We start from the raw sequence: 12,989 nt of genomic DNA on the forward strand, positions 1-12,989 counted from the left end.
TTAGCCTCCCATTTGTTACATTCACTTACAATTCTACGCGTCACTATACAGCCGATTTCTCTCCTTTTTATCTTTTATTTGGCGGCGATCCTTTGCTGCCCTTCGACAGTGTGCTGCCCGCCACCGCCTCCACGAGTCCTTACGCTCGGGACGCCATCGCTCGCGCCGACGCTGCCCGTCTCGTCGCCCGCCAGCGGCTGTCGGCCTCCCAATTAATCAGAAACGCCGTGATGACTTTCACCGTCGTGAAGTCACCTACCTTCCTGACTGCCTTCTGTTACTCTCGGTCCCGTCCCGTCATGTGCTCTTCTGTGAAACGCTGCTCTCATGATATACTGGCCCTTATCGGGTCGTAGATCCCGTGAGCGTGGTGACGTACGAGGTCTACCCGCTACATCCACCGTCCCCGGCCGCTGCACCCCGCACCGACGTCGTGCATGTGTCACGCTTCAAACCTTACATCTCGCCGTATCCCTGGCGTATTTAGTGCACGCCGGGACGGTGCTTTTTCCGCGAGGGGTGGTCATGCTATGGACGCTGGGAGGACGACGAAGTGGTTTTGGATACGATGACGACGCTAAGGTGAGCGCTTGTGTGCTTTGAGACTACCCCCAAGCCGTCGGTCCTTTGCGTAGCAGATTACCTCTGCTGTTTCTAGCCGCCACGTAACAATATTCAAGGTGGAGCTAATAAAGGCTTTCAAGGCCGCAGTGAGCAAAGAAAGAGCTGAACGACTCTTGTGGGCAAAACCCAGCTGTCGAACAAGTCCTGCCCCGCCACGTGGCTCAGTGGTTACGGCGCTCGACTGCTGACCCCGAAGACGTGGGTTTGATCCCGGCCGCCGCGGCGGCTGAATTTCGATGAAGACGAAATTCTAGAGGCCCGTGTACTGTGCGACGTCAGTGCACGTTAAAGAACCCTAGGTGGTCGACATTCACGGAGCCCTTCACTACGGCGTCCCTAATAGCCTGAGTCGCTTTGGGACGTTAAACCCCAATAAACCAAATAAACAAAACATTCCGTCCTCGGTGGGATCGAAGAAATTAAGCGCATCTTTTACCGCGCCGACTCCGACAGGACCGAGGAAAAGAAAGTGCAATTTTTAATTGCTGCACTCAAAGACAATCTCTTCGCCAGCCTGACATGCCAGCTGCACAAATCCATCGCAGAATTCACGCAAGAAGGTTCCACAATCACAATCGGGAAGACCTTCGACGACCGAACTCGTGAGTACCAGTGCACGGCTGAAGTCTCTGAAATTCACCCGAACACGACAACGACCACCAGGGCCAACCTGCCGGAAGTTATCCCCGAAATCGTCCGCGAGTAACTGCGACAAATACTGCCATCTAGCTTGCATCCTCAAGCAGCGACCCTCATGGATGTGGTACGGGAAGAAGTGTACTGAGCTCTCGGCACTCCAACTCCGTCTTTTTAAATTTAAATTGGGTTTTGAGAAAAAAATGGTGCAGTATCTGTCTCAAATATGTCGGTGGACACCTCAACCGCGCTGTAAAGGAAGGGAGCAAAGTTAGACTCAACGAAGAAAGAGAGAAATAGGTGCTGTAGTGGAGGTCTCGGGAACAATTTCGACCACCTGGGGATCTTTAACGTGCACTGTCAGCGCACATGACACGGGCACCTAATGCGTTCCACCTCCGTCGAAGCGCGGCCGCAGCGGTCCTGTTAGAACCCGGGTAGTCCGGGTCGGTGGACGAGCGCCTTAACCACTGAGCCACCGCGGCGGGTCAGCGGCGCGAAACCCAAGGCCTTGGATTATGGCGCCTCGGTTCGCAGCCAAACGCGTCCTGGCAGTCTGCGCCAGGAACCCTGTGCACCGGTCCGAAGACCCCAGTCTGCCGCTCGCCCACCTGCCCTCTATGTTCCTGACCTCTGGTGGGCCCCCACTCCTCTTTCACTGCTATGAAGCTGTCTACATTCTTCGGCACTGCCGTGGAGGAGAAGGAACATCGTGGTATTTCTGTTGACGCTCCCCAACCCCGCCCCGGCCAACGACCCCCGGAGATAGACGATTACCTCCGTCGGGAGGAATATGTGGCGAGCCCTCAATCCCGCTCATCATCGTTATCAAACGTACGCATCGCATCGCTGTTGCATTGGTGCCTTATCACACTTGCTGCTAACATCGTGGACGAGTCCGTCAGTTGCTGTTGAGCACGGATCAGAACAATAAATATTTATTTTGCAAGCCCTTTTCGCTGCTGCCCTCACTGTCAGGCCACCGACAGCATAGTAGACGTATAACCGAGCTTAGCTATTTGTAACATCCTGCGAATTAAATAGCAACCCTTCAATCTTTTCTCCAGCATTAGCCATAAAATCTTCAACACCACTTACGGTGGGACTAAAACTGAAACGCACTTCACATGACATATGCTGAAGCAGTCATCCGGCCACACCTTCAGCACGTTGTTCCGACTTGTGCGCCACCTGTCACAGTGTACCCTTAGCAGCAGCTCGCGCCGGCACTGCCATTCCCTCACCGTCCTTTGCCACGCACAGGACCCCGCCCTATGAATCCGTGGCGCGCCCCAGATAACCGGCCGATATGCTATGCCTGCGGTCTCGCTGGTCATGTAGCCCGCTGGTGCCGCACGCGCGGATCCGGTCCTCACGACTACGGGCGCTCGCCGTCGTACGACGCTCCGTTGCCCTCCGTCCCGGTCTCTTCTACTCTGCCGCCTCAGACTGCCTCTCCGTTTCGCTACGACTCCTCCAACCGAAGCCATCAGTCGCCGTCTGCTCGACGCCGTTCGCTCTCTCCTATGCGCCACCGGTCACCACCCCTTCAAGCGTAAAACTAGGCGCCGCAGTTCCGGAGGCAAGAACTGCGCCATCAACGACCGTCTCAAGGCCTATCACCGCTCCTATGAACGTTATTGAAGTGCTCATTGAAGGTGTTTCTGTTGACGCGCTTGTTGACACTGGTGCTGCCGTGTCCATCATTAGTCGCAACTGAGACCGCAAACTAAAAAAAGTGACGACGCAGCTTTCTGACCTTTCGCTTCGCACCGCCAGCGCTGACCACATTCGCCCTCTGGCAGCGTCCACTGCCCGCCTCGTCATCCAAGGCCTCTCCTACACCATTGAGTTCATCGTTCTCACCCGCTCCTCTCACGACATCAACCTCGGGTGAGACTCTCTCCGCGCATCACGCAATCATTGACTATGCACGTGCTCAAATTGATTTCTCGCCGCTGTGTGATGCTCTTCTGGACGCTTCCCTTGTTGCGGCCGCGCCTATTCTCGCCGCTGACGACGTCGACGTGCCAGCTTTCTCTTCTGTTCTCGTGCCGCTGACTTGTGCTGCCCTCTCTGACGCTACTGTCCTTTATTCACGCTCTCCTCTTTGTGTGCGCCTCAAATCTGTCATGCTGCCTCATGCCGTGCTCACACTTTCTGGTGGTTCTGGCGCCTTGTACGTCACGAACCCGTTGCCTTTCCCCACCACTTCACTTCGGGGAGAGTCGTTTGGCACAGTTGATGTCATCGATCTCGACGACGCCTCTCCTGTCCTTGATGAGCAAGAGAGTCGGGGTTTGATGCCCCAGCAGCTAGCGCCGACGAAGAAGAGGAAGAAGGAAGCCGACGCGGGTTTTGCGCTTCCGTACGCTGGCCTGCTGAGCAGCACCGCTGAAACAAGGACTGTGGCCGTCCGTACTGACTGTGGCTGTGTCGCCCCATTACAATACTATTACTTGAAAAGAGGGGAATGTAGTTGAATGCAGGTTCACGCTCTTGAGGGTGTAGTCAGCGCTGATTAAACGGGAGGATTTTTGTGTGAAGGCGGTGATATGAAAATCTCGAAAATATATAACAGAACACACACTTCAAGGAGTCGGTATGGTTACAAGGGCGGAATGGGTTAGTTCAGCCAGGACGCACTTTTAATAATAGCCAAAGCATGAAAGTCTCAAACCACAAAACGAAATTCTCGCTGATACATCCTTGAAAGCTAAATAATGACTTCAATGGCAACCAACACAACATAACATGAAGAGAGAATCGTGCATGCCTTGATAAATGTGCTGGCAGTAGACGCCAAATGACACCAGGTTATTGACATTATCCTGAGCATTTCATTGCGGCGTCTCTCATTGGCTGTGTCGCTTTGGGACGCTAAGCCCATTGAATTGAAATCAATAACAGTCGCTAAGGTAAAGCATAAGTTAAGAAGTTAGACTTGGCCAAAAATATGTTCGCACTAATACACAGGGAGGACAAATGCAATGACATGTATGTAACCGATCTTGAACATCTTCCATGATGACACTGCCCTGCGATGTTAATGAAGGGGCAATTACAGTGTCATTGAGGATCTAAACACCCACAGCAAAATGGCACGTGAAGAAAAGAAGATAAGGAAACTAGTATTAAGCAGTACGGAAGAATAATGTAGTTTGCAATTTGCAGCGCAGCTTTTGCGAGTTAAAGGGGCATCTATCTAGGGCATGTGGTGCGCGCCGAAGCCGAATGCGAGACAGAAATACATTCGAGAACACAAGCGGAGAGCAACTTCTAGGCCACAAATAGATAGTTACCAACAGGTTCACAAGCTGCACTGTCCAGGAACACTTCACTTCACTTTCAATTCACTTTATTACCTTAAAGACCCTCGTTAGAGGGTATTACATAAGGGGTGGGGCACTCAGAAATGAAAAACAGAATAAGTATTAGATAAGTTGTAAGTTATATAAATATAAGATTTCCACTCAGCAAGTACACGCGTGATTCTTTCCAGGAACAAAGATTGGCTTATGATAGCAGCAAGTTCTTGGGGAAGGCCGTTCCAGTCGTTCGCGGTCCGGGGGAAGAATGATGAAGAAAATGTAGTGGTGCGGGCGCGAGGTCGTGACACTTGCTGCTGATGACCGGTGCGAAGGGAGATGCGTGGTGGTAGTGCGCGGATGTAGGGTTCCTGTCGTAGCTCAGAGTAAAAAACTTGTGAAACAAACATAAACTAGCAATGTATCGGCGATGAGCAAGGGTAGGTAGGCTGGACTGGGATTTTTGGGGATTATATGCTGATATCAAAGGAATACGATGAATGAAAGAATCTAGTTGCTCGGTTTTGAACTGCTTCAAATGAATTACAGAGATATGCTTGCTTTAGAGACCAGATCGCAGATGCGTATTCTAATTTTGATCGGACTAATGATTTGTATGCGAGGAGCTTGACATGCTGAGGTGCAGACCGTAGGTGACGCTAGGATCAACTAAAGACTAACCCGCGTAAATTTTGGTCCTCTGTTTTTCCACGGGATACGGCCGCTACTACAGTGAGAGTTAACAATGAATCGACTAACGATCCATTTCATATATCCAATGCATTTAATGAGTACTTCCACTCTGTATTTTCTTGTGACAATAGCGTCATCCAACCAGTCACCATTGCTCGTAGCGCCGTGCCAATCAATGATAGTAATATCCGTGAAGAAGGTGTTCTGAGCCTAATTTTGAAACTTGGCACTAAGAAATCTGCTGGACCTGATGGCATCCCGAGCTTGTTTTTGGTACGCTACTCATTATGGACCTGTCGCTACCTTGCCGTCATATTTCGCGAGTATCTTGCGGTGGCTCAGTGGTTATGGTGCTCGGCTGCTAACACGAAAGACGCGGGTTCGATCCCGGCCGCGGCGGCTGAATTTTTTTGGGGGAGAAATTCTAGAGGCCCGTGTGCTGTGCGATGTCAGTGCACGTTAAAGAACCCCAGGTGGTCGAAATTTCCGGAGCCCTTCACTACGGCGTCTCTCATAGCCTTAGTCGCTTTGGGACGTTAAACCCCATAAGCCAAACCAAACCAGTTCCTTCATCCTGGAAAATGGCCCATGCCGTCCCTCTATTCAAAGGTGGTGACAAGCAAACTATATCCAATTATAGACCAATCTCTTTAACCTCTCATGCATGTAAAATTTTAGAGCACATTATTTACAAACACATCAAGGAATACCTCTAATCACATCATTTATTAACAAATGTTCAGCATGGCTTCAGACGCGGTTTCAGCACTTTGACACAACATAACGAATTTACTCACGACATTTGCAGTAACCTTGATGCAGGCAATCAGATAGACGCAATATTCATTGAATTTTCGAAGGCATTCGATACAGTGATTCACTCAAAACTTATGTATAAACTTGACATGACCCTCAAAAACCCCCACCTTCTCAATTGGATTTCAAGTTTTCTTTCCAACCGTTCTCAATTTGTGTCCTTCAACCGTACTAATTCTAGGGTAGCAGACGTGCCCTCAGGAGTTCCACAGGGTTCTGTATTGGCCCATTGCTTTTCTTGATTTTTATAAATGACTTCCCTTGTAACATCACCTGTAACCTACGTTTGTATGCTGATGACTGCGTGTTGTATCACAAAATTTCCTGCCTTGATGATCACTTACACCTTCAGAAATCATTTTCAGAATTACGCTCTTGGTGTGCTACATGGCAAATGACTATTAACATCCGCAAAACCGTTCCTATGACTTTCACTAATAGAACGACGGGGGTGGCGCTGGTCAACACTCCCAAGGTTAGGTTATTCGTAATCATAAATACCCCAGAAAGCAGAAGGTTTGACAGCCGTCGCCGCAGCTCAGCGGTAGAGCACCGGACGCGTAATTCGGACGTCGTGGGTTCGGATCCCACCGGCGGCACGTGATTGTTTTTTCTTCTGCTTTTCTAAACAATTAGCTTTAAGCGATAACATATTCAGTAATGTAACTTGATCAACGCCACAAAATAAATAGATAAATTAAAAATTCCCTGTGCCCCTTGGTTTCTGTGGCTGTTGGCTTCTCTCATATTTATAACGAGCCCCTCATTCCCCTTTTCCCCATCCAGAATGTGAGTCAATACAAATACCTTGGTCTTATTTTCACACCCAATATGTCATGGTCCAAACATATAGATTTCATAACCTCAAAGGCACTTAAAAAGTTAGGATACCTCCGTCGCACAATGAAAGCTGCTCCTAGTGATACGAAACTACTAATGTTAAATCGCTAATCCGTCCACTACTTGAATACGCCTCCCCTGTATGGAACCCGCACAAACAACGCGAAATTAACCAAATCGAGGCAGTGCAGAAGAAAGCCGTTCGCTTCATATGCCACAGGTTTGGTAGAGATTTTTCGCCATCCACAGCACTTTCATCACTGGGCCTGCAACCACTCTCATCTCGACGAAGGACTGAGTCTTTAAAATTTTTGTATTGCATTAATAACTATTCCTGCCGGACCTCTGCAAGTGATTACCTAATCCCTGCTATACCATCTAAAACTAGAAGTCACCACAGCCTAAACATCACGCCTTATTTTGCCCGCACGGACACTTTCAAAGAGTTTTTTCCGCGTGTAATCGAATATTGGAATTGTTTACCCGGTTCTACTCGCTCTCTTCCTTTAGAGCTGTTTTTAGCGGCTATTGAATAGTTTTTCTGTTTCTTGTTATCACTCACACTGTTTCGGATGTTTCGGACGTTTGCCATTGTTTTGCTCCATGTTTTCCTACATTGTTGTTCGCACCCATCCCTGCAAGAGCCCAATAGGGCTGCAGTATGTATAAGTAAAAATAAATAAAAAATAAGGAATCCTAGTGTTCTGTTAGCGGATGATTCGATGGTTGAAATATTCGTATTCCATGTAAGATCCTGACAAAGATGAACACCAAGGTATTTATATGATTGGACAAGATCGAGAGGAACGTTAGATATGCTGTATTGGAACAGAAGAGGGTAACGGCGACGATGGAACGACTTATATTTGCATTTACTTATGTTAAGTGTCATTAGCCATTCACTGCACCAGTCTTCCACGTGAGTTAAATTATTTTGAAGGGATTATTGGTCGGAGGTATTAGTGACTGTTCTGTAAATAACACAATCATCAGGAAACATCCGAATATGGCAATCTAATTTCTCAGGTAGGTCGTTAATATAAATTAGAAACAAGAGTGGCCCAAGGACGGATCCTTGGGGCACGCGGTAGGAGACTGGCAGGAGGTTAGACATTTGGTTATTGACAGTGACTGATTGGAAGCGGTGAGTTAAGAATTCTTTTACACTAGTAGACTGGCTGCATTTTTCGTGTACTTGCTTACGAAGAACCTGGGAAATGATGAAAATGTTTTCTACTAAACTGATGACCGCTAAGCGAGACATTCAAGCGAAATTATAGGTGTAATGTTAAGAGTAAGGTAGAGGTTACAGTTGGCAATGACAGGTATACGATATAATGATATCCTAGAGATAGAAAGGCAGAGAATTATATGGGGCGGACATGTATTGCGGAAAGCAAAAAAATGATAAAAACATTGATTTAATGGACAGGATTCTTACAGAAAGGGGACGTAGAACGAGGCAAAGGAGAATATAAAGGCAGAGTGCCCTACCCGATTACATAGTCATGCAACATGAAGTAACGACCGTAAAGGATTCTGATCACCTAGTAAAAGCAGTACTACCTCGGACACGCTCAACAGTGGCATGACGTACAGTCTTTGTCAAAAGTTTAGAGCCCAGGGGGTTCACTTCCAAGCTTTATATTGAGACTCCTGGCGCGTTCACGGAAGTTTTACCTATTGCAGGAGGCAGTACCAGAAATCTTCTCATGTCCAGGAAATTTGGAGCGCTAGAGATCCATTAAGAACGACACAGTGTGGCTCAAGAGAAAACCCCCTGGGCTCCAAACTTTTGACAAAGGCTGTACATAAAACATTGCGGTTTTTTGTGGCCGGCACCTGGCTTGCTGTTCTAAGCACTTACAAACTCAATTAACAAGAAAGAGGTCAGCTTCGCTGACAAGCAAAGCACTTCTCATGTTACCTACATGTTTATCATTTTCTCCTTCTAAAAATGCTCTTTTTTTATTACAGAGAACTGAAAAAGTTAGTTATACTACTATTCTACAACACTACAACTCGAACACGAGGGCCATGGACTACGGTTAAAAAAATCAGTATTCATCCTGGTTTCCTCAAATCTACACTGGCAAATGACATCGCCCTTATGCAAGTAAGATTTATTTTACTGCCTGCATTTTTTGGTGTTCTCAATGCCTTTGATGTACAATTTGGCGCACCCGGTTTTCGAGGTTACGTGTATTTTTTAACGGTGAGGGTTTAGTCCTGTTAGAGTACATAAGGTGTTTTCAGAGTTTCGATCACCTGCAGATTTTTTCACGCTTCACGCCAACGTACCAGGTATGCTGACCGCTTAGAGTACGTGACCATTTTTTAACATGTTACAATTTAGAGAGTAAATAAAGGTTCTCTATGTTCACTACAATCTTGCATACTGGGGTTACATATTGTAAGCTAGGTCCTCAGTTGTTGCAGCGGCTTTTCCTGGCCTCTGACGAATCTTTGCCTCGGCTTGGCGGGCACACGCTGATACGACTACGCCTGCACAGTTTTTTCGAAGCATTTCCAGGGCATTCTTGGAACTCAAATCATTAATTAGCTTCAACCTGCCTTGAGTGCGCGCACCGCTTGGTCTTCGAATTCTTATTATTTTGCATGATGCCAGGTTCAGCTAGATTTTTATGTTGCTCGTACCCTGTCTTCGGGCGTTCAGTGCTCGACGACTAGTTTTTCGCAATGTCGAACAGGTCACCAAGCTTATGTATGCAATGAACCCTGATTCTCCATTTCATCTCAAGCGGCGACTGCACCGGTATGTATCTCACACAGAAGGGAGAGGGCAATTTAGTCATATAGAAAATTCCCAGTTCGTCACGGAAGCTCAGCTTTGTCGACGGGAATGACGAACGATTTTGCACTTATGTTCAGGTTAACTTTGCAGTTAACAAACACCTTGAAGCACAGAGGGAAAACTTGAAAACCACTGTAGCTGCTGCTCCGTCTCCTTGTTTCCCAACACCTCCGCTAACCCCTCCATGTTTCGTTGTTTTCAGATAGAGACTGAAGTTTCTGTATTATTCTAGTAGTTTTCTCTTGCACTGTAGTTCTTAGCTGTGCCGCTAGAAAAAGAGAGCAATACTAAAGGAAATTTTGCTGTGAAGACAACAATATAAGTTTTCACTACAAGCTGAAGGCAAAAAACACTGGCAAACAATCGTTGTTAAGGCAACGAATTTTTGTTGTGTTTTATGACATTGTAGGACCACCCACTCCCACCGCAGGAGGAAGCACTTCACTTCGCAGTGGCTTAATATAAATCTCAGCTGATCTAATGTTCTTCTCGTTGAATATATAAGACTGTGCAAACTTGATAGCAAGTATGAAGATACATAGAAACAGGCACGGCAAATACGGTTCACTGTTTCATTCTGTCTTCTGGTGCTCTTCGCGGTCTCCTCCTGGGTGCACTGCCGTGCCCCAATTCTATCAAGCGCCACTCTACACGGAGAATACCTAAGTAATCTGTGATTCGCTGATGATAATACCTTCCTAAGTCACTCAGGACATGACCTACAAAGCATGATAAATGAGTTAGACAGGCAGAGCAGAACTGTGGAGCTAAAAATTAACATGCAGAAAACCAAAGTAATATTCAACAGTCTGGCAAGGGAACAGAAGTTTGGAGTCGGTGGCGAGGTGCTGAAAGTAGTAGCAAAATGGATCTATTTAGGGCAGGTAGCGACCGCTGATCCGGATCATGAGAGGGCACTAACTAGAAGAATATGAATGGGGTGGAGCGCATTTGGCAGGTTCTCTGAAATCATGAATGGCATTTTAATAATATCCGTCAAGAGAAAAGTATACCTGAGCTGTATCTTACCGGACTCACCTATGGGGCAAAAACGTGGAGGCTAACGAAGATGGTTCAGGTTAAGTTAAGGACAACGTAACGAGCTATGGAAAGAAAAATTGGCTGAAGGCTTAGCTTGGTTAAGCCTGGCTGATTGCGAAAGGAATAACACCTGGCTGCGCTTGGTTCTGCTGGTAGTTTCGTTTCTCGAATTCACGCGTGGAGGACTCGAACTCGCCAACTCTTATCTCTTGTTGTTCACGTCGCTGAGCCACGATGTCACCGTCTCGAATTACCACAATGCGCTGCTCTTTCTTCTTGGCTGTATATTGCAATCTTCTTTTAGCAAGCCGCTTTTCTTTCTGTTCCAGCGTTTCTTCCGCACGGCATTTTCTTCTCTTGTGATTATATCGCTCCGCACTACTCATGGATTCTTCTTCGGCATGAAGTAAAAGTAATTAAAATAATTATTTAAAGCATCAATTAAATCAACTACTGTAGTAATTAAATTGATTAATTGAATAATTTAAATAAAGTAACTAAATTAGGTGTCTGAAGTGATTGAAGTAATTAATTGAAGTAACTTAAATAATTTACTCCATTAATTAATTTAATTAACGAACCCGACGCCGTGACATCTGACGTGGCGGGCCGATGAGGCCGTCACGTGGTAGCCGCCGCGCCGAGCGAAGGAACAACTACGGCCGAAGAGACGAGTTGGGGCCCCTGCTCTCCTCTGCTCGTGACGTCACGTTGTCACGTGGTCGTCCGCCGCAGCTTCGCCGGAGCGACGGAACGACCTCCACCGACGGCAGAAAAGTGCTAGCAATATTGCTTTCGCAATAAAATGACAGGTGTAACGTTAAGAGATTGTAAGCGACCGGAGTGGGTGAGAAACCAACGCGGGTTAATGATACCCTAGTCAAAATCAAGAGGAAGAAATGGGCTTGGGCAGGGTATGTAATGCGAAGGCAAGTTAACCGCTGGTCCTTTAATGGAGTGGATTCGAAGAGAAGGCAAGCGTAGCAGGGGGTGGCAGAAAGTTAAGTGGGAGGATGACATTAAGAAGTTTCCTGGGATACTGAGGCCGCAACTGGCAATGGACAGGGTTAATTGGAGGTTCATGGGGGATGCCTTTGCACTGCAGTGGCCGTATACAGGCTGATGATCATGATAATGATGTGTATGATGGACACAGTAACAGCAAAAAAAGTTTAACAATAAAATAACTATTGGGATAATGTCGGGATATGGTCGTCGTAATGGGACATTGGGCGTCGGGATATTGTCGCCGGTACTGCTCAGCCAGGAGTAAAGGATTCTGCTGCCACGTATCTCGCAGTCGGATTACAGACGAAGTAATATATCCCTCTATGAAGGCTGAGGTATTTGTTACACCGGTGTCATCTGCGGGATTACAAAATGATTGATTGGGATTGGGATGATTGGGATTACAAAATGCGGACACCCAGAGCTTGTGAGGTTCTCGTTCTCAGCTACGCAGAGCTAGGCGTCAGGCTGCTCTCGGGTTTCTCCTACAGCATATCTTCCGTCTTCATCACGAAGCAAGTTGCGCGGTAGGCCTCCTTAACATCCCATGCTTGTCCCTTTTATGCACTCGTTAAGGGTTGACGCCTTCTTCGCTCTGGCATCGTAGCCATGGTGTGACCCGGAAATCTCACGCATGAACTTAGCTGCGTGGCGGTTTAGCTCTAGCTCCACCATCGCGGCCCTGGTCTGATGAGGTGGTTTCCCACGGCGACCCCGGAATGTGAAGGGGCCCGCCGAGGAGCTTATTGCGCAAACGCGAGTTCAGCTGGTCCTGCTGTTGCCCATAGAAGGCATACATGAAGTCTGCTACGCTTCTACCACCGCACCTACTTAGAGCAGCTTGTCACTGTAAATGTCCTTTTGTACTATATATCGCACAGAGTTCTTGAGACACACTTTCCAAAATTTCGTTGATGTAGCGTGCATGTCGCCAGTTGGCAACATCTTACATAGGAGTGATTGCAAAGGTACCATGCAACTTCATTACAAGCTCTGTATACACCTTCAAGACAGAGAAGTAAGAAGCTCTCCACATCCTGTCATTCTGTAACCTTGAGTACAATGGATTCCTCTAAACCTTCAGAGAAATGGGTGCACAATCAAAACTGATGGGTCGGTAGGTCGTCCTTGCATCTGAGAGCGTACCCGTGCGTCATCTGCGTAGAGCTGCTCATTTAGCCTGACACGGATTGCGGCCGCAGCTCCTC

At 47.4% G+C, this 12,989-nt stretch overlaps 1 protein-coding gene across 1 annotated transcript in view; it reads left to right on the forward strand.

Annotated features, from left to right (window-relative positions):
* LOC149328523 (putative serine protease 46) overlaps nt 1–12,989 on the forward strand; it is a 50,683-nt gene that overhangs the window by 21,204 nt on the left and 16,490 nt on the right. The window contains exon 6 of the mRNA XM_089559008.1: nt 8,895–9,033. Within this exon, the coding sequence (XP_089415134.1) occupies nt 8,895–9,033 (139 nt within the window). The remainder of the gene's footprint in view (nt 1–8,894; nt 9,034–12,989) is intronic.

This window comes from Amblyomma mixtum, chromosome 9, assembly GCF_055824585.1.
Source record: "Amblyomma mixtum isolate Tamu chromosome 9, ASM5582458v1, whole genome shotgun sequence".
NCBI classification, from domain to species: Eukaryota; Metazoa; Arthropoda; class Arachnida; order Ixodida; family Ixodidae; genus Amblyomma; species Amblyomma mixtum.